Source organism: Microcaecilia unicolor, chromosome 11 (genome assembly GCF_901765095.1).
Source record: "Microcaecilia unicolor chromosome 11, aMicUni1.1, whole genome shotgun sequence".
In the NCBI taxonomy this organism is placed as follows: Eukaryota; Metazoa; Chordata; class Amphibia; order Gymnophiona; family Siphonopidae; genus Microcaecilia; species Microcaecilia unicolor.
The window spans coordinates 183,569,418-183,594,185 of NC_044041.1; the positions used below are offsets into that span (position 1 = coordinate 183,569,418).

At 44.3% G+C, this 24,768-nt stretch overlaps 1 protein-coding gene across 8 annotated transcripts in view; it reads left to right on the top strand.

Annotated features, from left to right (window-relative positions):
* The window catches only part of EYA3 (EYA transcriptional coactivator and phosphatase 3), a 271,535-nt gene that overhangs the window by 94,699 nt on the left and 152,068 nt on the right, over nucleotides 1–24,768 (top strand). For 3 of the 8 annotated variants that reach the window (XM_030220264.1, XM_030220270.1, XM_030220265.1), the window contains 2 exons: nucleotides 21,507–21,610; nucleotides 22,040–22,106. In XM_030220264.1, the coding sequence (XP_030076124.1) occupies nucleotides 21,594–21,610; nucleotides 22,040–22,106 (84 nt within the window). In that variant the 5' untranslated portion in view covers nucleotides 21,507–21,593. Of the gene's footprint in view, nucleotides 1–21,506; nucleotides 21,611–22,039; nucleotides 22,107–24,768 lie in introns of those variants that run through there. The other 5 variants (XM_030220266.1, XM_030220267.1, XM_030220268.1 and 2 more) reach the window with 4 other exon arrangements.

A 24,768-nucleotide genomic window follows, 5' to 3' on the forward strand; every position in this document is an offset into this window, starting at 1 on the left:
ACCTGTGTATCGACAGCTGGCTGATTTGTGCATCATATTCGGACAGCGTGGTGGCGACAGACTGTTATCCGTCTTCTGCAGTCGTTGAGTTGGGTGACCAATTTCGAGAAGAGCAGACTAACTCCATCACAGATGCTGGAGTATCTGTGCATTCTATTTGACACTGCAAAAGAAAAGATCTTTCTCGTGAAATGCAGGAGGTTCCTTCATCTTCTCCTCAGTCAAGGCAGGCCCCAGGGTCTTGGAGTCATAGACTGTGGCAATAGAAGTGGTGCCATGGGCAAGGGCTCATATGCAGCCTTTATAGGAGTCTTTCTGAGCCACTGGTTTCAGGTGTCACAGAAGTATGACCTTCATCTTTCTTGGATGGTGGTGGAGTCGGCCTACCTTATGAGTTGAATGGAAATAAATCTTATCTGCTTTTTGGCAGCTCACATCACTGGGTCCTTGAATGTGGAAGTGGTCCTTCTCAGCAAGCACTCCTTGGACCCAGGAGAATGGGAACTATCCAGCCAGGGTTTTCAGCTGATAGTAGACAATTGGAGTTGGCCGCTTCTGGATTTGAAAGCAATAGAATGGAATGCCAAAGTGCCCAAGTTCTTCAGTCATCTGAAAGAACTGGGCTCGATGATGATCAATGCCTTACTGCAGTCCTGACTGGAGACACATCTACTGTTTGCCTTCAATTCTTGGCCCATGATAGGCCATGTGTTGAAAGGGATTTAATTGCACCGGGATGAAATAATTCTTGTAGTCCCAGATTGGCCATGTCTTCCGCAAGTACACAGTTTACTGAAGCAAGATCTTCTAGCGCTCATGGAGGATCTATGCCCCTTTGGTCTTATGGCTTTTCCATTGAAAGGATCAGTTGAGACAAAAAGGTTATTCTGATTCAGTCATTGCTGCCTTGCTTCAGGCTTAGAAAATCTCTACATCCATGACGTATGTGATGGTGTGGAGGACTTTTGAGAGCTGGTGTTCTGAGTGCGGACTTTCTCCCTTCTCTGCTCAGATCACGCACATTCTAGCATATTTCAGGCTGAACATCAGAAAGGATTGGCATTGGGTTCTCTAAAAGTTCAGGTTGCTTCTTTGGTCTGTTTTAGGGGCTGACCCCAGAAGATGTCTCTTGCGGCTCCCCCGAATGTTGTTAGATTCTTGCAGGGAATGAGCCACTTGCAGCCTCCCTGTTGTACACCTTTTCCAGAGTGGAACCTTAATAGTCCTTCAAGCCATTCAGAAACCTCCTTTTCAGGCACTCCATAAGGCCTACTTGAAAGATCTTACACTAAAGACAGCATTCTTGGTGCTTGTTACATCTGCACATAAGGTTTCAGAGCTTCAGGTTCTCTCTTGTCAGGATCCCTTTCTGCACTCTTTGAAGGTGAGGGTCTTCCTGCATGTACGGTTCCTTCCTTTCTCCCGAAAGATCATTGCTACCTTGCTTCAGGCTTGGAAACACTGTACATCCATGTTGTATATGAGGGTGTGGAGGACGTTGAAGGGCTGGTGTTCTGAGTGCGGCCTTTTTACTGTTGCAGAAATTCACAAGTATCCAGTTGCTTATAGAAACAAAAGAAGAACTGATAAGGTTGAAATACATTATCAAGAAAATTAAATAAAGAAATTGAGCTTTTCTCTTAGGAGTTTTTTCATTAGATCCTAAAAGAAGTATGAAAGGTGAAGGGGTGGAGTCAAGATGGTGGCAGCATGTTGAGGCACACGATGAGCTCCCTCAGATTTTTACTTTTGAATTTTCTTTAATGGCTCAGAAGTGCCAGGGTAAGGTTCCAGCCTACTCTGCTTGGCGGAATCCAGTGGGGTCAGCTCAGCAGATAATCCAGCATTATGCCCAGATCTCTTCCCATTGTTTCCCCGGGCCAGTCCTCTGCTGCGGTTGCCGCTGGTGGAGCTGTGACACTGCTTGGAGGAAGGGAGTGTTTCCAGTCTAGGGGAGTCTAGGTCCTCACACCATTCCCGGTTCCTCTGGTTTGACCCTGGAAGCAATAGCGGTTGTGCAGTTGGAACCTGCGGGAACAGCACTTGGCGCTGGGAGGAGAACAGGCGGCTCCTGGAAAAGAGGAAACCACCTTGCATCACCCAGAGCAGAGTGATGGTGGCTCAGCATTGCTGGCTCTGATGCCAGTTCTGGGAATGGGACTCAGGAACCCTCTGATACCTTAGGTATGTTGCCATGTTGACTGGGTTCAGAGGTCTCTGTACATACAGTTTGGCAGATGGTGGTGAAAATGGATTCTGTGATTACCAAATGTTTCTCAGACTTATCCTGTTTGGTCATTACTTTTGGGCAATTGTCTCAGAAGCAGGAAATTACAGCCCCAAAGCTGCAACATGATATATCAGAGGTGCAGGTTAAAATTCAAGAAATCCAGCAAGTGGTTAGTGAGCTGGTTAAGGATAAACTTATGATGCACAGAAAATTGGAGGAAGTTGAAAATTACCCGAGACATTTAAATTTATGAGTTTTGAATTTTCCTAAGGTTTATGAACAAACTCCAATGATTACATAGAAGAATTTTTTGATACAAGCTTTTGGGATGGGAGATGCATCTTTTCCTCCAGTTAATATTACTTGCCTCAGAGAAGAATTAGGTCTGAATCTACTAATCAACAAGTTCTTGATATTTCTGCAATATTGGAATCTACCGAGGAACTACAGGAAAGGGCTACCTTATTAGTGAACTTCATCTTTGAACAAGATTTAAATGCCATTCTGAGACTATATTTTCATAATCCGAATTTGCAATATCTGGGACAAAGAGTATGGATATACCCTGATTTGGCTAGAGCCACACAGGAGAGATGCAAACTGTTTCTAGCCATGTGGCAAGAAATAATTTCTTTGGGTGCTTCATTCTTTATACGTTATCCTTGTAAGGGTTTGGTGAAATATTTGAATGCTCAGTACATAATCCTTTTACCAGATCAATTACGTTTGTTTATTGATTTAAAGAAGTTGTCCGCTCTGCCTGTTGAAGTTTACTGAGAGATTTCTATGATGTAGGGAAGTAGCCATTAGCTTTTTCTTTTTTTCCCCTTTTACTTAATTATGTACTCCAATTGATATTAACTCTGCCCCTGATTGTATTGTGGGCTAAATTGAAATATATTGTGTGAAATATTTTCTTCATTTTGATTTGTTTACTACATAATAGATTCATTGTGCACCCCGTAGCCCTAATATGTTTGGAGAGTAAACAAGCAATTCATGTCAACCCATTCCATTCCACTCCACTCATTATTTTATAGACCTCTTTCATATCTCTCTTCAGCTGTTTTCTCCTAGCTGCTTTAGCCTGTTCTCATAGGGAAGTCATCCCATCCCCTTTATCATTTTCGTCGACCTTCTCTGTACCTTTTCTAATTCTGCTATGTCTTTTTTGAGATGTAGTGACTATCATTGAGCACAGTATTTGAGGTGCCGTTGCACCATGGAGCGATATAAAGGCATTATAACGTTCTTACTTTTGTTTTCCTTTCCTAATAATTCCTAACATTCTAATTGCTTTCTTAGCCGCCGCTGCACACTGAGCAGAGGGTTTTAATGCATTATCAATGTATCATGAGCAGAAGTTTCAACATATCATGACACCTAGAATCTTTTCCTGGGTGGTGACTCCTAGTGTGGAACCTTGCATCACGTAGCTATAGTTTGGATTCCTCTTTCCCACATGAATCACTTTGCACTTACATTAAATGTCATGTCATCTGCCATTTGGATGCCCAGTTGTCATAAGGTCCTCTTGCACTTTTTCACAATCCTCTTGCAGTTTAACAACTTTGAATAATGTTGTGTCATCAGCAAATTTAATTCCCTCACTAGTTATTCCAATACCTAGATCATTTATAAATATGTTTAAAAAAACAGTGGTCCCAGCACATGGCCCCTGGAGAACCCCACTATTTACCCTTCTCCATTGCAAACCCTACTCTGTTTTCTATCTTTTAACCAATTTTAATCCACAGTAGGATATTACCTCCTATCCCATTTCTTTCTCATTTTCTCAGGGGTCTTTCATGAGGTACTTTGTCAAATGCCTTTTAAAAATCAACATACACAATATCAACTGGCTCACATTTATCCACATTTCTGTACCCCCTTTCAAAGAAATGTAGTTGATTAATGAGCAACATTTCCCTTGACTAAATCCATGTTGGCTTTGTCTCATTAATCCTTGCTTATGTTTATGCTCTGTAACTTTGTTAGTTATAATAGTCTCTACCATTTTGCTTGGCACCAACATCAGGCTTATCAATCTATAATTTCCCTGATCTCTGGAACCCTTTAAAAAATTGGCATTACATTGGCCGATTAATCTTCTGGTACCGTGCTTTATTTTAAAGATGAATTCCATATCATCATGCTGATCAATCCATAGACTGGTGGGTTGTGTCCATCTACCAGCAGGTGGAGATAGAGAGCAATCCTTTTGCCTCCCTATATGTCCCTGATGGCGAACCTATGACACGCGTGTCAGTACTGACACGCGTAGCCATTTTCAGTGACACGCGGCCGCATGTGGCCGCATACAGAGAAGCAGCGGAGTTCCTTGCTGACACCCGGGGCGGATCGCCGATGCGCCCCCCCTCCCCCCCGGTGCAGCGCTACCTCCCCCCCCCCCGGCGAAATCACCCGGTGCATGTTTACCCGCTGGGGGTGTGCCGTGTGCGCTCCTATTGGCTCCCTCCCTGCTGCTCCCTCTGCCCCGGCTCCTCACTTCCGGCCGGCGGAGCAGAGAGCAGCGGAATGCCGTGGGGGACGCATCTCTGAGGGCCCTGTGATCACCATTACCAGCAACCATCATCCAATCTACTGTTCTGGGGTGTCGTGGATTTGTAATTGACCACCATTACTGAGATAGGTGAGGGGGAGGCTGGGAGAGGCGAGGGCATGTGCTATGGGTGCCGTTTCCCGCCATTAGAAATAGCGGCAGCCATCTTAATTTACATAAGGTGGTCAGTTAGGCTAGTTAACCCTTAATTGCCTGCAGGGCTAACAGGCTATCTATAATTCTATCTTCTGTCTCTGCCCCCCTGATGGAGAACTCAAAAAATAAAAAACCAAGGTTAAGTAAAGGAAGTGGTAGTAGCAGTAGCCGACCCTTTCAAGAGACATGGACCGAGATGTATGGCATTATAGAAAAAAATGGCAAATCATTTTGCGTTCTATGTACTGAAACGGTAGTAAGCAGAACGTGGAATATAAATAGACATTTTGAAACTAATCATTCCCAGCTCTTGAAAAAAAGTGAGGATGAACGGAATGAATACATTTCCAGGCAGCTACACTTTTATAAGAGCCAATCTAAGTCCATCCTTAAATTTGTAAAAGGTTCTACAAATTTAACATCTGCAAGTTTGAGCATTGCTCACTCCATAGCTCAGCATGGAAAAGCACTCAGTGAGGGAGAATTTATTAAAGAAACTCTCCTAAGATGTGCACCAGTTCTATTTCACGATATGCAGAATAAAGATGCAATTATTAAGAGAATATCTGAGTTACCAGGAAATTTGGAGTGCCTGGATCCGATTACCAGACACTTTTAGCACCCTGAAAAATATAGCAATGGCTTTACTCACAATTTTTCCCTCTACGTACTTTTGTGAAACCTTATTCTCAGCGTTAAATAATATCAAAACCAACAAAAGAAACAGATTGACAGATGAAGTTAGTAGCGCTTGCTTGGGCTTGAAGTGTACAAAATACCAACCTTCAATTGAAGATTTAGCCAATGAAATTCAGCAACAAAAAAGTCACTAATAGGCAGATTAGTTAAAGAATTCCCCCTCCCCCTCACTTATCTTAGTTCATGGCACCCCACACAAGTTAAATAATATCAAGACCAACAAAAGAAACCGACTGACAGATGAACAAAGAAGTCACTAAGTAGGTAAGTTAAATAATTAGTTTTTGGTTTATTAAATACAGTTTTATATTACAATTATACATTTTTGTTATTTAAACTATAAATATCGCGAAATTATGGTTTTTTTCTCGAAGTGACACACCACCCGAGTTATGCTCGGTTTTTTGGCAAATTTTGACACACCAAGCTCAAAAGGTTGCCCATCACTGCTATATGTGGTCATGTGCTGCCGGAAACTCCTCAGTATGTTCTCTATCTCAGCAGGTGGTGGTCACACACAGCAGCAGCTCTGGCTAGGTCTCCAAGCCTAATTTTTAGGTTTTGTTGAGTACCTGGGGTTGAGGGCTCTTCTTGAGCAAGTGCAAACCTGGTGGCGCCAGGTCCCTCCTTTTCTCCCCCCTCCCGCTGGCTCCGTTAAAAAAAAAAAAAAAAAAAATTTTGGACGTCCTTAAGGGCGTTTATTTCAACGTTTATTTAAACGTTTATTGCAGCTACTCACTGGGACACCAGTTCGTTACAGCTCGGAGCGAGAAGCAGGTAATTTTTACCTTTTTATAGCGGGCAGGGGGTTCCCCGATCAATCTCCACGTGGCCTATGGCGTCGGCGGGCAAGGGCGCGAAGAATCGCTCCCCGGACCGCGTGTGCGCTTCTAGCGGGGATGCGGGGGTCTTAGTCTGATTCGCCCTTGTTGGGTGTCAGTTTGGAGGCCGGTCAGTGTCCCGGGTCTTCCTCTGGTGCGGCGGTTTTTCCCGCCATAAACGCCCATCCCCCGCTGCTCGCCTCCGCCATCTTGGCCGGCCACTCTGCTCGGACGGATTCTTCTTGGGCCGCCCTTGAGCTGGGAGACATTAATGCCATGGCCGCCCTTGATTTGGGCGACGGCAAAAAAGCGGCTAAAGTTAAGCGCCGTTCTTCCCGCGCGGCTCCTTCGCGGAGTGTCGCGCCGGACGCCATCTTGGATGCGTAGCATGTTTCTCCCCCACTCTTGCGAGCGCCGGTTGAGGGTGCGTCTAGGGCTGTGGCCCAGGCTGCTGAAGTGCACAGTCTGGGGGGTTTCTCCCCCGAGTTTATTTTGCTGCTGCATCAGGCCTTCCTTATGCAAAACGCTGCCCCTTCTCCCTTGTCCGATAAAGGGGTTGAGGCCCCCGGAAGTAAACGCCCTCGGGTGGATTCCCAGGCCTTAGAGGACTCTGTCTCCTCTGATGTAGATGAGGGCAGCGTATCTGAGTTCTCCCAACGGTCCTTTGGGGATTCCTTGGAGGAGACGGATTCCCGCTCGGATGGAGCGGATGACCCCTCTGCAGCGCGGATCTTTCGCTCAGAGGATTTGCCCAACCTGTTAGTGCAGGCCATGAGCATTTTGAAGATTTCCTCTCCAGAGGACGTCTCTCCCTCAGCCCCTGTTGGCTCCGCCATTATGCTGGGGACGAAGCGCCCGCCTAGAACCTTCCACATGCATGATGCCATGCACACCTTAATTTCGGCTCAATGGGATGTCCCGGAAGCGAGCCTCAAAGTGGCTAGGGCTATGTCCCGCCTCTATCCTTTGCCTGAAAGTGAACGGGAGGCCTTTCTTTGGCCTACCGTGGATTCTTTAATCACTGCGGTGACTAAGAAAACGGCGTTGCCGGTGGAAGGTGGCACGGCCCTAAAGGACGCCCAAGACAGAAGATTGGAGGCGGCCTTAAGGTCGTCCTTCGAGGCGGCTGCCTTAAGTTTGCAGGCCTCAGTTTGCGGCTCCTATGTGGCCAGGGCGTGCCTGACGATTGTGCAGCGGGCTTCCCCCTCGGATCCTTCCTTGAGGGCTGATTGGCCGGCCCTGGAACCGGACTTGGCTTATTTGGCAGACTTACTGTATGATCTCTTGAGAGCCTCGGCTAAAGGTATGGCTCAGACAGTCTCTGCGCGGCGGTGGCTTTGGCTGAAACATTGGTCTGCTGACCACGCCTCTAAGTCCCGCCTGGCTAAGTTGCCTTTTAAAGGCAAGCTGCTCTTTTGGGGTCGAGCTGGACAAAATTGTGACCGATCTCGGCACGTCTAAGGGCAAGAGGTTACCAGAGGTCAGGGCTCGGGCCAGTGCTCGCCCCGGTATCTCCAGAGGACGGTTTTAGGAAGCCCGTCGGTACTGCCCGGGCAAGTCGGGCTCCTCTGCCCCCTCTTCCTTCAAGAGGAACTTCTCCCCCAAGCAGCATTCCTTTCGCAGAGACCGCCGTCCCGGAGGTGCGCCCTCCGGTCCTCCCCCAGGGTCTCGTACCCAATGACGGGGTCCTGGTCCATGGCCCAGTGCAGATTGGAGGACGCCTGTCCTCGTTTCTGGGCGAGTGGACCAGGGTAACTTCAGACGCTTGGGTGCTGGAAGTCATCAGAGACGGCTACAAGCTAGAGTTCTGCCGACCCTTAAGAGACGGGTTTGTACTCTCTCCCTGCAAGTCTCCGGTCAAAGCTTTGGCAGTGCAGCAGACCTTGGACAATCTGATCCGCCTGGGTGCGGTCGTTCCGGTGCCAGAAAATCAGCTTGGCAAGGGACGTTACTCCATTTACTTTGTGGTACCAAAGAAAGGAGGTTCTGTACGGCCTATCCTCGACCTCAAAGGGGTCAATCGGGCCTTGAAAGTTCGGCACTTTCGCATGGTGACTCTCCGCTCTGTTATAGCGACAGTGAAGGCAAGGGAGTTCCTGGCATCCTTGGACATCAAGGAAGCGTACTTGCATATTCCCATCTGGCCTCCTCATCAACGCTTTCTGCGTTTTGCAGTCCTGGGCCGACACTTCCAGTTCAGAGCCCTCCCGTTCGGGTTGGCTACTGCTCCGCGGACCTTCTCCAAAGTAATGGTGGTCATCGCGGCCTTCCTGCGAAAGGAAGGAGTACAAGTCCATCCTTATCTGGACGACTGGTTGATCCGAGCCCCCTCTTATGCAGAGTGCGGCAAAGCTGTGGACCGGGTGATTGCTCTTTTGAGCTCCCTGGGGTGGATCATCAACTGGGAGAAAAGCCAGCTGCGCCCGACTCAGTCCCTGGAGTATCTGGGAGTTCGATTCAACACCCAAGTGGGCAGAGTGTTCCTGCCGGACAATCGGATTGTCAAACGTCAGGCTCAGGTGGTCCAGTTCCTAGTAGCCTCTCCGCTTCGGGCTTGGGACTATGTGCAGCTGTTGGGCTCTATGACGGCCACGATGGAAGTAGTGCCCTGGGCCAGGGCTCATATGAGACCACTACAACACTCTCTACTGCAGCGCTGGACTCCGGTGTCGGAGGATTATGCTGTGCGCCTTCCCTTGGACCCAGCAGTGCGCAAGGCGCTGAGCTGGTGGCTGAAGACAGACAAGTTGTCTGCAGGGATGCCTCTTGTGACCCCGGAGTGGATTGTCGTCACGACGGACGCCTCTTTGACGGGCTGGGGAGCCCACTGCTTGGGAAGGACAGCGCAGGGGCTCTGGTCTCCTGCAGAGGCAAAGTGGTCTATCAACCTCCTGGAACTCAGAGTCATTCGGTTGGCGCTTTTGGAGTTCCTCCCGGTACTGGCGTTGAAGCCAGTACGGGTCCTGTCGGACAATGCCACGGCTGTGGCCTATGTCAACCGCCAGGGAGGTACCAAGAGCGCCCCTCTAGCCAAGGAAGCCATGAATCTATGCCAGTGGGCGGAAGCGAACCTGGAACAGCTGTCAGCGGCCCACATTGCCGGAGTCATGAATGTCAAGGCGGACTTTCTCAGTCGCCATACCTTGGATCCCGGAGAGTGGCAGTTATCGGCTCAGGCGTTCTTGGACATCACGAAGCGCTGGGGCCAGCCGAGCCTAGATCTGATGGCGTCATCGGCCAATTGCCAAGTGCCGCGCTTTTTCAGCAGAGGACGGGACCCTCGATCTCTGGGAGTAGATGCTCTTCTCCAACAGTGGCCGACACAGGAGCTTCTCTATGTGTTCCCGCCCTGGCCCATGATGGGCAGGGTACTAGACCGGGTGGCAAACCATCCGGGCCGGGTAATCCTGGTGGGTCCGGACTGGCCCAGACGTCCCTGGTATGTGGACTTGATCAGGCTCTCAGTGGACGACCCTCTGCGGCTTCCAGTGGAGCAGGGCCTGTTGAATCAGGGTCCCGTGGTGATGGAGGATCCCTCCCCCTTTGGTCTTACGGCCTGGCTATTGAGCGGCAGCGTCTGAGGAAGAAGGGCTTCTCAGACAAGGTCATCGCCACTATGCTGAGAGCGAGGAAGCGCTCTACTTCTACTGCTTACGCCAGGGTTTGGCGTACCTTTGCAGCGTGGTGTGAAGCAGGCTCACTTTCTCCCTTCACTGCTCCAATTTCTTCAGTGCTGGCGTTCCTGCAAGAAGGTCTGGAGAAAGGCTTGTCGCTCAGTTCCCTTAAAGTCCAGGTGGCGGCTCTGGCTTGCTTCAGGGGCCGCCTGAATGGTGCTTCCCTGGCTTCGCAGCCAGATGTGGTACGTTTTCTCAAGGGAGTTAATCACCTGCGCCCTCCTCTGCACTCAGTGGTGCCTGCGTGGAATCTCAACCTGGTGCTAAGAGCCTTGCAGAAGCCGCCTTTTGAACCCTTGTCGAGGGCATCTCTGAAAGACCTGACGTTGAAAGCAGTCTTTTTGGTGGCTATCACTTCAGCCAGAAGAGTTTCCAAGCTCCAGGCACTCTCATGTCGAGAGCCTTTTCTGCAGTTCACTGAGGCAGGAGTGACTATTCGTACAGTGCCTTCCTTCCTGCCCAAGATTGTTTCTCGCTTCCATGTGAATCAGCAGCTCTGTCTCCCTTCCTTTCGAAGGGAGGACTACCCAGAGGAATACTCTGCTCTCAAATATCTGGATGTGAGACGAGTCATCATCAGATACTTGGAAGTGACCAATGATTTCCGGAAATCGGATCATCTGTTTGTCCTGTTTGCAGGTCCTCGTAAGGGTCTGCAGGCTGCTAAGCCTACAGTGGCAAGATGGGTCAAGGAAGCCATTGCAGCGGCTTATGTGGCCGCGGGGAAGGTGCCGCCTATTCAGCTGAAGGCTCACTCCACTAGAGCTCAGGCGGTCTCGATGGCAGAGGCCGGGTCTGTCTCCTTGGAAGAGATATGCAAGGCGGCAACTTGGGCATCGGCCCATACCTTCTCCAGGCATTACCGCTTGACTGTGGCTGCTCGGGCGGAGGCCCGGTTTGGAGCTTCAGTGTTGCGGTCAGGGATTTCAATGTCCCGCCCTGGGTGAGTACTGCTTCGGTACATCCCACCAGTCTATGGATTGATCAGCATGATGATATGGAAGGTAAAATTATGTATCATACCTGATAATTTTCTTTCCATTAATCATAGCTGATCAATCCATAGCCCCTCCCAGATATCTGTACTGTTTATATTCTGGTTGCATGTCAGGTTCAAGTTTAGTCTTCAGTTCCTGTTCAGGAGGACTTCGTGTTCAAGTTTTTTCAATTGGATTCTTCAAGAGTTGAGACGAGTTTGTGTTACAGTGAGCTGCTGCATTCCTCTCCCCTCCGTTTTACGGGGCTGGATTGAGACATAAATTCTGCCGGCACTCCCTCCCGCTTCGTGCGGCTGTAGGGCAGCTTTGTACCCCTCCCGCTTCGGCGGTGTTAGGGTCAGTCAGCTCCTCCCGCAGTTGCGGTTGCAGGATAAGCCAGATCCCCCCTGCATCGGCGGGTGTGGTGTCCCTCCCCCGCTCCGCGGGGATGAGCTGGACGGATTCCCCTCCCCCACTTGTGTGGGGATGAGCTGGGTTAATTCCCCTCCCCCGTTTCGGCGGTGGTGAGCTGGGCAGAGTGTCCCTTTGTGGGTGTAATTCTCTAAGTGCTGAGTCCTGCGGATGGAGCTTGGATATCGACATACTGAGGAGTTTCCGGCAGCACATGACCACATATAGGGAGGCAAAAGGATTGCTCTCTATCTCCATCTGCTGGTAGATGGACACAACCCACCAGTCTATGGATTGATCAGCTATGATTAATGGAAAGAAAATTATCAGGTATGATACATAATTTTACCTTACATATTACTAACAATAGCTCTGCAAATTCATTTCTCAATTCTATCAGTACTCTGGGATGTACACTAACCAGTCCAGGTGATTTGTTACTCTTCAGTTTGTCAAATTGCCACATTATATCATCCAGATTTACAGAGATTTTTGTTTCTCCAACTCATCTGCATTGAATACCATTTCTGGCACTGGTATCTCTCTCATATCTGTCTTTGGTGAAAACTGAAGCAAAGAATTTATTTAATCTCTCCGCTATGGCTTTGTCTTCCCTGAGTACCCCTTTAACCCTTTGTCATCTAGCAGTCCACCTGATTCTTTTACCGGCTTCTTGCTTCTAATATACTTTTAAAAAAGTTTTTACTGTGTATTTTTGTCTCCAATGCAATCTTCTTTTCGGAGTCTGTCTTTGCCTTCCTTGCCAGCACTATGCATTTGACTTGCCATTCCTTATGCTGTTTCCTATTATTTTCAGTTGGATCCTCCTTCCGTTTTGTGAAAGATTTTCTTTTAGCTATCACTTCACTTTTTAACCATGTTGACTCTTTTGCCTTCCTTCCTAACTTTAATACATGGAATACATCTGGTTTGGGCTTCCAGGACATTTGAGTATCATCCATGCCTGGTATAAATTGTTGACTTTTTTTGCAGCTGCTCCTTTTGAGTTTTTACATCATTCTCCTCATTTTATTATAGTTTCCTTTTTGAAAGTTAAATACCAAAGTGGGGGGGGGGGAGGAGAGAGGGAGTAGAAGAATCATCAAACCCAGTATTTCCACCAAAGAATTTTTCCATATTTTTATAGAATCTTGACCAACAATTTGAGGAAAATGTTAAGATTCTGAAGGTCAAATGTCTAAAATTTTCAACGTTTTCCAGTTTCCTGTGTATAAGTGTCATCTTTTAATGAGGGCTATCACAGTAGACTTATTTTCCTCAATCTTCCTTTCTGTCTTGGACAATCTCTGTTGAAAATCCTGAGCTGTATTTTCTTGCTTTTGAGAGAAGTTTTAAACATTAGCTACTAAAGCAGAATTTCAGACATTTAGTCAAAGCAGTGTCCATCTTAACCTGCATCTGTCAAATGGACTGCAAAGAAACTTCAGGCCCAGGTATGGCTGAAATTGTTTCTGGAGTCCCTGCGGTTTCCTGTGCGCTCTTCCCTTGAGCAACAGACTCTCCTGGATCCAGAGAGCTGCTTCCACATGGTACCTATAGTGGAGTCCCAACACCAACTTCTCCCATGTTGGCAAGGTTTCCTACCACCACTATTGCCAAATCCCTGAAAGCTCCAGGACTCGATGTAACAGGAGCTGCCTCCTGCCTCAGCAAGTTACCACAAGCAAAGACCCACAGAGAACTGAACTCACTGGAGAGAACAGTTGGGTTGGAGAAACCTTCCATTCCAAGCAGTACCACCTCTCCACCGGTGGAAGCATCAGCAGAAGACTGACCCAGGTGCACAGAGGAAAATAGCTGACCAAACCATGCAATTTTAGATTGAGAGTTCTACTGCCCGGAATTGGCTGACAAGTAAACCTGGATCTTACCACGCCATTTAGGAGCCATGAGCAGAAACAAAATCCAAAGGTAAGAGCAGAAGCTTTCAGTGTGCTACAGCTTTGCTGTCAACTTGACTCCACCCCCCATGAGCACGGACTTTCTTCTTTCTCTGATCAGATTGTGCACATCCTAGCGTCTCTCCAGAAGGCCTTCAGCGGATTAACGTTGGGTTCTCTAAAACTTCACATTACGGCTTTGGCCTGTTTCAGGGGCTGACTACAGAAGATCTCTTGCAGCTGACCCAGATATCATTCGATTCTTGCGGGGAGTGGGCTGCTCGAAGCATCCCCTTTGTAAGCTGTGTCCAGAGTGGAACTTTAATTTAGTCCTTCGGGTTCTGCAGAAGCCTCCTTTTGAGCTACTCTGAAAGGCCTACTTGAAAGATCTTACGCAAGTACACAATGCATTCTTCTACCATGTATGTACGCACTTGATTGCAAAATCATGTGCATATCTGAAGTCCGGAAATGGCAATCGCCATAACGGCAAATGTAAGCCACATTGAGCCTGCAAATAGGTGGGAAAATGTGGGCTACAAATGCTAGAAATAATAATTACATTAAATACAGCGTTCATGGTGGCTGTTGCGTCGGCTTATAGGGTTTCAGTGCTTCGAACTCTCTTGTTGGAATCCTTCTCCGCTTTTCAGAGGCGGGGGTCTCCCTGCTTATGTTTCCTTTCTTTGAAAAGTGGTACGAGTATTTAATCTCAACCAATCTGTGAAGCTTCTGTCCTTTCACAGAGAGGAAAGAGAGGCTCACTATTCTTCCTTGAAGCTTCTCGATGTGCATAGATATGTGGAAGTCATGAATGAGTTTCACAAATCGGACTATGCTTTTTAGTAAACAGGCTATGGCCTCTTGGCTTCCAAGCCCACAATTGCTAGATGGCTGAAGGAGACTATCGTGTCAGCTTATTTGCTTGCGGGGAAGCAGGCCTTGTGGGCTCATTCTACAAGGCATACAGCAGTATCCTGGGTGGAGACTAACTTAGTGTCTCTGATAGATATTTGCAAGGCAGCGATGTGGTGGACACTGTGTACCTTCTGCCAAGCACTACAGGGTGAATGTTGCGGTGTGCTTGGAAACCAGTTTAGGGGCTTTGGTCCTCAGGGTGGTGGCACCAGAATCCCATCTGCTCTAGGGATTGCTTTTATACATCCCACAGGTTCTGGAAGCTATGTAATAGAAGGAGAAACCCACCTCTTCAATGCTGCATTCGGCACCTAACTCTTACTGTTCAGTAAATCCAGACTGCCCCAATTTGACCGCCCCTATCTGACTGACCGTTCACTTGTCTCTTAGATTGTAAGCTCTTTGAGCAGGGACCGTCCCTCTATGTTTAAATTGTACAGCGCTGCGTAACCCTTGTAGCGCTTTAGAAATGTTAAGTAGTAGTAGTCTTTCCTGATAATTTTCTTTCCATTAGTCTTTCCCACTGTTACAGATGGCCGCCTGAGGTTTCTGAGATATTTGGCCCATTACTTTGCACTGAATGACTGTCACCTTGCATGGTGCTCGTTCTCTACAAGATGTCCAGAAATGAGAGAGGTTTTTACATGTTTGCTCATCTGGTTAGTGTTAGGTTAGCGAGTTGTTTAAGGTTGTTGTGTTTGTTCCAAGTATTATTCTTCCTGCTTGTCTATGTAGATACTGAGGAGCAGGACTGGATACCAACAGAGAGATATCTCAGTTCAGTTTTCAGTTCTCTATCTCCACAGCTATCCCACAGGTTCTGGAATAGTGGGAAAGACTAATGGAAAGAAATTTGAGGTAAGACCTAATTTCTCTCTCTTTGAAGTCTCCATTGATAAAATATTTGGTCTGCTCACTTTCCTTAATGAGGGGATGTTATGGGTTTAAAAGTCATATTTCAGGAAGAAAGCATTGATGTTTTGTGGTCAGCAGATTTGGATTTTTTCAAGCATGAGCTGGACTACTCAGATGGCCTAGAACAGTGTTTCCCAGTTCCAGTCTTGGAGTACCCCTTGCCAGTCAGGTTTTCAGCATATCCACAATGAGTATGCTTGAACTTGATTTGCATACACTGGCTCCATTATATGCAAATCTTTCATGTACATTCATTGTGGATATCCTGAGAAACCTGACTGGCAAGGTGTACTCCAGGACCGGACTTGGGAAACATTGACCTTTAAGGCCTTTTTGGCTCTGAGAGCCCAGGTTATTGCTTTGGGAAGGATTTTTTTCTTAGATTCACCCATAAATGCTTAATTGCTTATTAGGGGATTGAGAGGTAGATCTCAAAAGTTGCTGTTAAATACCCTGTGTATTTATAGCCACATTTGAACTTTCCGATTTTGAAACTCAGCCTATGCTTAAAGGAAATTGCATGAAATGAGATGTGTGGATATTCTGTAAGCAGCTCAGAAGAGAAAGCACATGCGCAGAATGCTCTCGGTAAGCATTGATGTTCTGTGCATTCCCAGGAAAAAAGGTGTGTGTCCAGCACATACTCATAATGCACGCACATGACACACTTCACACATACGTGCAGATACTGTTAGAAAATGCAAGCAGACTGCTGTGCAAGCAGGCTTCTCCACTAAGAAGTCACGCTCTTGCAGCAACAGCTCCAGACCTGCTGGAAAATTTTGCACGTTAAAGGTAGGCGCTCCTTTCTGTGCATTGCATGGAATGCTCATTTTAATACTAATGAGCTCTTTGTAATATATTTGCATAGGATTTTAGGTAGCTGCTACTGCAAACAGTAAAAGTGACGCAGAAGCCCTTTGTGCATTAGATGCTGAATAGCATGCCCGCTAGACTGATTTAGACTGGTTGTAGCCAAACGTTGCAAACACGAAGCTTGCAGCGTTTGGCTAGAAGGACCATTGGTCTGACCCAGTATGTCTTCTCCTATCGGGACTTGAATAAATATTTTTCGATCCTTGCTAATGGAGAAGTTTATCCTAGACCACAGTGTTGTGAAATCTTGAGTAGGTATCTGGAGGGGCTTATGGGTTCTTTGGGTTTGATTTTGAGGAAGGTATGTCTTTGTTACGTTTCCTTTTTAAGAATTTTTTGTGTGTTTCTTTTTAGTTACTGATGTGTCCCCTAGATGTAGGCTATGAATGTTTATTTCCTATTAATAAGAGCAGAACATTTTTGTTTGTTTAATTTTCTATATATTATTGATTTATGTATTTTCTTGAATGTGATTTGGGATGTAAATTTCAAAATGATTTATTAAAAAAAATGTGCAGCAAGCCTTTTACGTACATGTACATGCAGCCTCTTCTGGGGTACGTAATTACATACCTATTTCACAGCACGTGTGCATGACACGATGTCTTCTGAAGTCCGGAGGGGGAACAACATTATATTTCAGGGTTGATGGGTGGATTTGATTTACCATTTGTTTAATCCCAGCTGCTTGTGTAGTAGACAATAGTGTTATGTTACATTGTGACTGATCTGATAAACCTGGCTGTAGCAGAGTTGCTTGCTTAATTAATTTATGTACCTGCAAAGAAACAGCCAATTGAGCGAGGCTCTCTTGGTTTCAAGAATATTGTGGTCTACCTCACCTTTGTATATTTTACATCTAGCCTGCTTTATAAGAATAGTGTGTGTTCAGTAATGGAGACTTTAATGTGAATAGTATCGTGAGATGATAAAAGCTAGCTGCTTAGTCAGAAGCTGTGTTTTGCTCATTTGGAAAACCTCTTTGCTGTTCCTGCAGCCTTTATATGCAAGATCAAAAGGCTTTTGGCTCTTTAGATTCAATGTGGAACTCCTACGCGAATCTTTTGCTTTTATTAAGTCAGTGTATGTCCGTCCGTCTCATTTATGCACAGGTGTTTACAAAGGTAATTGTGGGTCGGGTTTGAGGATTAAACACAACAGCCATAATAAATAAATATAACGATTATCGCCAAATTCTAGTTTGCCACCAGATTTTTCCTGGCCCCTTCCTGGCAGCAAAGTATGCTGATACAATATAATATACAAAGATATGTCTGATTCTGGTGTTTTTAAAAGCACTTTCTTATCAAGGATATCATAGTTTTGGCAATATTGAGTGTATTACTCCATATAAATATGAGCATATCAAGAACCCATCATGCTTTTAATATCTTCAGTATTACAAGGTTTTACTTAATCCTCATGCTCTTGCATCCATGTTCTAGAAAGTGCCTTTATTTATTGTTTTATGGAAAGAACAGGCCAACTTCTTGCTGTGTATTCAGGATTAAAATAATTTGGACTGTCTGCCATTTAATAGATAAGGGATTGATAGAGGCAAAGGGGCAATTTCTAATTCTTCCCCAGATGGGAAGCCAGGACAGCTGTGGCTTGGTACGTTTGTGTGGCTTTACAGTACTTTGTAGCCAGACCCTTCTGGAGTTTAAGATAGCATTAATGAACAAAAAGTCTTTCTCAGAATCCATGCTTTGCATTTCAGGCTCAATAATCGAGTTTTAAATGCACTTTATTCTTGAACATTAGACTGTGTGTCTCGGTGGGTGGTGATACAGGTAATTAAAGTGGGGAAGGTGGGTCATCCCATGAAATCACAAGTTGTAAACTAGCACTGTGGTTTCTCTAAGCTGAAGTTCAATTTTATTTGATATACCGTTATGCATACAGAAGACATCTAAGTGGTTTACAATTCAAATCAATGGTAATGGGGAAGAGGGTTTGTAAAATCAAAGAACAAAACTATGCAAAGACTAGACAAACACATAATAGAATAATCAAGAGCAGTTGGAAGGTGGAGAGATATATGGGGAGAACCTCGGTAGAAGAGGATAGTATTACAGTTGCCAAAAGGGTTATAAGGACAGTGGTATAGAGGGCAAAACAGCAGGGAAAAAATAGGAAGAACAGGACTTCAACCTACAGGGAGGAGGGTTGGGTTTGTGGGAATTCCTGAGAGAATAAGTGTGTTTTAAGGCAGCTCTTAAATTTTACAAGGGAAGGTTCGGTTTTAAGGGAAATATGGAGAGCATTCCACAAAGTGGGTGCAACAATATTGAAGCAAGTGTTACGTAGGGAGTCAAGCCATATGTGACGGAAGGAGGGAACTGTGAGTAAGTGCTATTGGGAAGAGCGAAGTATTTTGCTGATGTTTTACCTTCTCCTTCTTTAATGTTCCTTTAAATTATAATTTGGTAAATATTGCAAACTAGACTAGGTTTTAGATTTTTTATCATGGATTGGTAGTTTAGACCTGATTGATTGAAGGAGCACTATAGTTTTTCAATTAATCTAAGCTAAATGAAAATTACCATAGAAAAATGGAACATTTGCTGAAATTATTTGGCATGATATTAAAGCAGGCGTTTTACCTGTGCCTTTTGCCATTTTATTGTAATAAATTAAATTTAAAAATAATTCCATTATGTAGCTTCCCACTGTTTCAGGATCTGTGGGATAGTTGTGTCCATCAACCAGCAGGTGGAGATAAAGAACTAAAAAATGAGCTGAGACTTATCTCTTTTGGCATCCAGTCCAGCTCCTCAGCATTTTCCATCTCCAGCAGGTGGATGGACATACTTTTCAGCCTCTGGTTCTGAGTGAATTGCTCCTGGTCCAGTTGGTCAACTGGTCCCCATTCGAGCTTTGTGGGTGGCTTGAGTCTGCAGAATCATATCTTTTGGTTGATGCCCAGAAATTTGACCGGCGGAGTTCCCTTTCCAATAACACAGTGGGAGGTGGTGAGCTCATTACAAGTTCCATCTGGAATAGGGCATCTGGGCGGAACAGGAGTCTCTGAATGATAAATCACTTGGAGCTCAGGGCATTGTGGAATGCCTTTCTGGTGAGGGGCCCGCTCTGAGCTTTCTCCGACAGCGCAGTCTCCCTCATGATTTGTACAGAGAAAAATCTTTTCTTCTTGTTGGCAATGTGAGATAGGTCCTTGAATGTAGAGGCAGATTTTCTCAGCTGGCAATCCTTGGACCCGGGAGAATGGGAACTGTCCAGCCAGGGATTTCAGCTGATAGTGGATCAATGGGGTTGTCTGCTTCTGGATTTGATAGTGATGAAAAAAAAAATGCCAAACTGCACAAGTTCTTCAGCCATCAGAAAGAACCGGCTTCAATGGGGATCGATGCCCTACTTCAGTCCTGGTCAAAGACACATCTACCATATGTCTTCCCTCAGTCTGTGGTAGGCCGCATGTTGAAAAGGATTGCATTGCATCGTGGTCAAATAATTTTTGTACCTTGGACTGGCTGCAGACCTGATTCGACTGCTGGATGGGGGTCCTCGCCATCTTCCACAGGTATCCAGTCTACTGAAGCAAGTTCTGGTGCTCATGGATGATCTGTGCCCCTTTGGTCTTATGGCTTAGCCATTGAAAGGGCTCGGTTAAGACGAAAAGGTTATTTTGATTCAGTCATTGCTACCTTGCTTAAGGCTCGGAGATGCTGTACATCCATGGTGTATGCGAGGGTGTAATGGATGTTCGGGGGCTGGTTCTCTGAGCGTAGACTTTCTCCCTTCTCTGCTTAGATCGCGCACATCCTAGCATTTTTTCAGGCAGGCCTTCAGAAAGAATTATCATGGGGTCTCTAAATGTTCAGGTTGTGGCTTTGGCCTGTTTCAGGAGCCAACTACAGAAGAGGTCTCTTGCAACTCACCTGGATATTGATCAATTCTTACAGGGAGCGAGCCGCTCGCAGCATCCCTTTCATACGCTGTGTCCAGAGTGGAACCTTAGGGTTCTGCAGAAGCCTCCTTTTGAGCTACTCTGGATCCTCCACTAAATACAGCATTCATGGTGGCTCTTGTGTCAGCACATAGGGTTTCAGAGCTTCAGGTTGTCTTGTCGGAATCCCTTTCTCTGATTTTTGTAGGCGAGATCTCCCTGCACACGTTTCCTTCTTTCCAAAAGTGATATCAGCATTTAATCCGAAACAATCTGTGGAGCTTCTGTCCTTTCAAAGAGAGGCTTAGTATTCTTTCTTGAAGTTTCTCGATGCACGTAGAGTCCTCATTAGATATGTGAAAATCATGAATGAGTTTCGCAAATCAGACAGACTGTGCTTTTTAGTAAACAGAGGCTATGGCCTCATGGCTTCCATGCCCACAATTGCTAGATGGCAGAAGGAAACTATTGCATCAGCTTATACGCTTGTGGGAAGCAGGCTCCTCAGGCCTTCTGTGGGCTTATTCTACGAGGTGTACAGCGTCATCCTGGGTGGAGGACTACCTTACTGTCTCTGACAGATATTTGCAAGGCGGTGACATGGTTGGCGCTGCATACCTTTGGCCAGCACTATAGGGTGCACGTTGCGACATGCTCGTCAGAAAGCAGCGCCAGGATCCCACCCACTCTAGGGTTCTGGAATAGTGGAAAGCTTGTAATGGAAAGATAAATTAGGTCTTTCCTGATAATTTTCTTTCCATTAGTTCTTCCCACTGTTCCCAAGGCCCCGTCACCCTGCATGCTGCTTCCTGCATATCTCTTATTCTCTACAGGTTATCCAGAGATGAGAGGTCCACATATGTTTGCTTGTCTGTTAGTGTTAGGTTAGCGAGTTGTTGTGTTAGAGTATTATCCTTACTTCTTGTCTATTATTTATTTATTTGCATTTGCTATACCGCTTTTGCTAACTAATAAAACTTGAAAGGCATGAAAAGATTTAAAAAAAAAAAAAAAAACCCTACTAATTCAAAATAGGAAAGAGGAGATCATTGAAACAAGTCAACATGCTTCATGCAAATTACAGTAAATATAGGTAAAGGTGAGTGGCAGGGTAAATACAGAGGAGCTGGACTGGATGCCCAGCACAGTTATCAGCTTATCTCCACCTGCTGGTTGATGGACACAACTATCCCACAGGTTTTGGAATCGTGGGAAGGACTAATGGAAAGAAAATTATCAGGTAAGACCTAATTTCTCCTTGAACACTGCTTCTCAGAGTTCTTTCTGTTAAGTCTGTTTTACAAACCCAGACCATATGTGCTTCTTTCCTTATCATTTGAGACGCTAGCTTCAGCTTTGGAAACTAAACAGAGCAGGGAGACTTTTTCTGCCTGATCTCCTAAATGATAAAGCATGAAAAGCTAACACTTTTTTTTTTTTTTTCTGCTTGCCCAGCAGCCTTTGAAGACTACAGCGAAGGGTTTACATTTTATTCATTGAAGCATCAAGATAGCCTGCCAACAGCCATGGAAGACGCACAAGATGTACCTGAGCAGCCGGTAAGTCATTTTTCCTTAAAATGTAATTAGTGAGCAAGCGAATTATTCCAGTACATGGCGTATACTAAATCAAAGCTTTATTTCAGATAAAGTGAATTGTTCCCTTTAACGTCTCTAGGTTATTTTCTACCCATGAGAATTGCTCTATTTGTGAAGCAGTTTGTTTCAGTAGATACACTCCTAATCAGGTGGATACATAATAAATAGTCTTGCAGAGTACAGGCTCATTTTCAAAGCACATAGACTTATAAAGTTACATATGTTTCTATGTAACTTTGTAAGACTATGTGCTTTGAAAATGAGCACCTTTATGTATAAGAGAAGGATGACACAGAAGACTTAATATATTTATATTGGGTAAAGTAGGAACTAACAGGTAAGGATAGTCGCAGACTTTTATTCTAAAGGGATTATTCTGTATTTTTTTAGAGTAATTTGTAATGAATACTATTGTGTTCCATATTCAGCAATACAGAATAAAGAATTTGAAATAGAGGTAAGTTATATTTGTAAAAAATATATATAAAATGAAATAAACCACCATCTCCAGAAGGTTGCAGGTCTCCTTTCTATAGACACAGTATCGATATAGTAGATTTGATAACATGGTATAGAGGGGAGTTTTGTTTGCTTTTTTAAATATATATTCCTTTTCAGGTAATTAGCATATGTAATATACAGCCTCTCTTATTACCCCTTTTATCCAATTCTAATCTGGAATTCATAACTCCTCACTTCAGTTCTCCCACCCAGCTCTCATCAGGGAGCCATTATGTATAATGTTCACAGTTTGTTTATTTACTGTACTGCAAATAAACTAGTTATCTAAGCAGCGTACAATTAAAATCATCAAGGAAAGGAAAATGGAAAAGAAACACAGGGATGTCTAATTTACATTAATACATTATATAAATGTAAGATGTATAGAGCAGTAGAATATGTAATTAATAGGGTTGCACGTTAATTGCAATTAACACTTTAATTATGAATCACAATTCAAAAATGTAATCATGATTAATAATTGTGTGCTGCTTGCCTCCCCCCCCCCACCCAATTCATGGGCCAGCATTTTCTCACTCCCCTCCTGGACCTGCTTGCTGTGCGCTCTCAATACAGTAGGAGGGGAGTCGGTGAAAAGAATGACAACACAATGAGGAAGAAATTAGATACATTTGGAGGTTGTAGGGTGAATTTCTCGCAATATGTTGTGCAGGTTGTGAGGAGCAATCTTGTCCATCAAGTTCGTTCCGAGGGAAATGCTTGTGGAAATAGGTCTTGAGCATGGCTTTGAGCCTTTAGGAGGGACAGTTTCCCTCTGCAGATCAGTCCTTTTTGTCTGATACTCTTCACAGATTCACTGTACATAAACGGCACTATAAGCCAAGTAAATTTTGCTATCTTTAGTAACCAGGGCTGCAAGGTGGAGCTCCTACGATAAACACTTGCACTGTGTCTCTTGGTTTGGACACTAGGTGATATCCTCTACCAAAAAGCTAAGTGTTTCAGATCTATATTCAGTTAACCTTAAGTGCCAGATCCCAAAGTGGGAATTAAAACCCATTCTTCTATTCAAAACAAATGTACAGTCGGTAGGGAGAATAATTTTTTTTTTGCATAGATAAAATTACATTGGTTTGTTTAAAGCTGATCCTGCACATGGTTCACTAGTACAGATAGCAGATTAAATGGATAATTACAGAGCTGTCATGGCATGGGACTATGCATGCATTCCACATAATTGTTTCACTTTCTATACTTCTGCTGCTGTAGAAAGAAACACATAATATAGGCGTATAGTGGCTGAAGTGTAATTAGGACTTCTTTGAATACATTGCTTACTGTTCCTGCTTTTTTGGTGTTATACTGAAGTATTTTCAATAACATCAAAACTAGTCAATAAAATCTAGGCTGGCTTTTTTTTCCCCCCCATCGATTTTGTAATGAACACGGATGACTAAGACAGAATTTCATAATTCTCCAAGGAGTAGGCCCTTGAAGATCATTTGAACTGGATTTAGCTAAATGAGTTATGTAGTTATCTTCATGAATGTAAGAAACACTAAAAAAAAAAAAAAAATTCCTCATGTCCTGATTCCCTAATTAAAATGTAAAGAAGAGGAGCTTTTAACAATTAATAGAACTTTGTATTTCTATGTTCATTTTCATTTTTTATCCTGATTTAACAATTCTAAAAATTGTCCGAAGTTGCGAACAATACATTTTATAAAAGTTCCATTCATAAATGTAATACAAGTCAAAAATGTAAATAAAAATAGTTAATAGAGTATATGAGTGTATCATAATTTAAAATTTAATTCACTTTAATATATCTTCAGAGTACAGTGCCACATCACTTTAAAGTTGTGTTCTTTAAAATACCGTTTGATCATTTCTTGACTCATTTCCCTTTTGGCTTATTCCTAGTTTTACCCATCTTATCTCTTCCAATCTATTTTATTATATTTTTACACTTTTTGGATACAGATACAAAATACAAATTCTGCCAGATTTCCTACAGGGTTTTATGTTGAGCACAAACAAATTAGCTAGGCTTTCCTAGGAAGTACAGCATTTAAATTATGATATAGTATACCTTAAGATAAACTAAAATTAACAACCCAAAGATTTCTTAAACAAGTTTTTAACGTTTTGTTTGTGAAATAATATGTAATCAACTTGTATGGTAAAGTAAGACCAGTGCTGCTCTTTTAACTTACCCTTTTAACATCAGGAAAATGTAGGGTCAATTTTCTACTTTTCCACCTCAGTCTGGAATAATATGGACATACTGTTAGTTGGGTCAAATAGGAGAACTTTGCTGCTGAATTGATTTTAAAATTTGCAACTGAGTTTAAATAGAATACAATGTTCTACCAGAAGCCAGTTCAATTTTAACAGCAGTGGAGAGACGTGTTCAAATTTGCTAACATGGCAAAGTAACATAGCAAACAACATAGTAACGTAGTAAATGACGGCAGATAAAGACCTGTACTGTCCATCCAGTCTGCCCAAGAAGATAAAGATATATTTTGAAGAGTTTGCAATTTAACCAGAAGTTTTTGAGCACAACCCATGTACAGGCAATGGTAATAATTAGGTAAAATATAGAGTTGGGTTATAATTTTAAACTGGTCAAACAGTAACTTCTTATCCTTCGA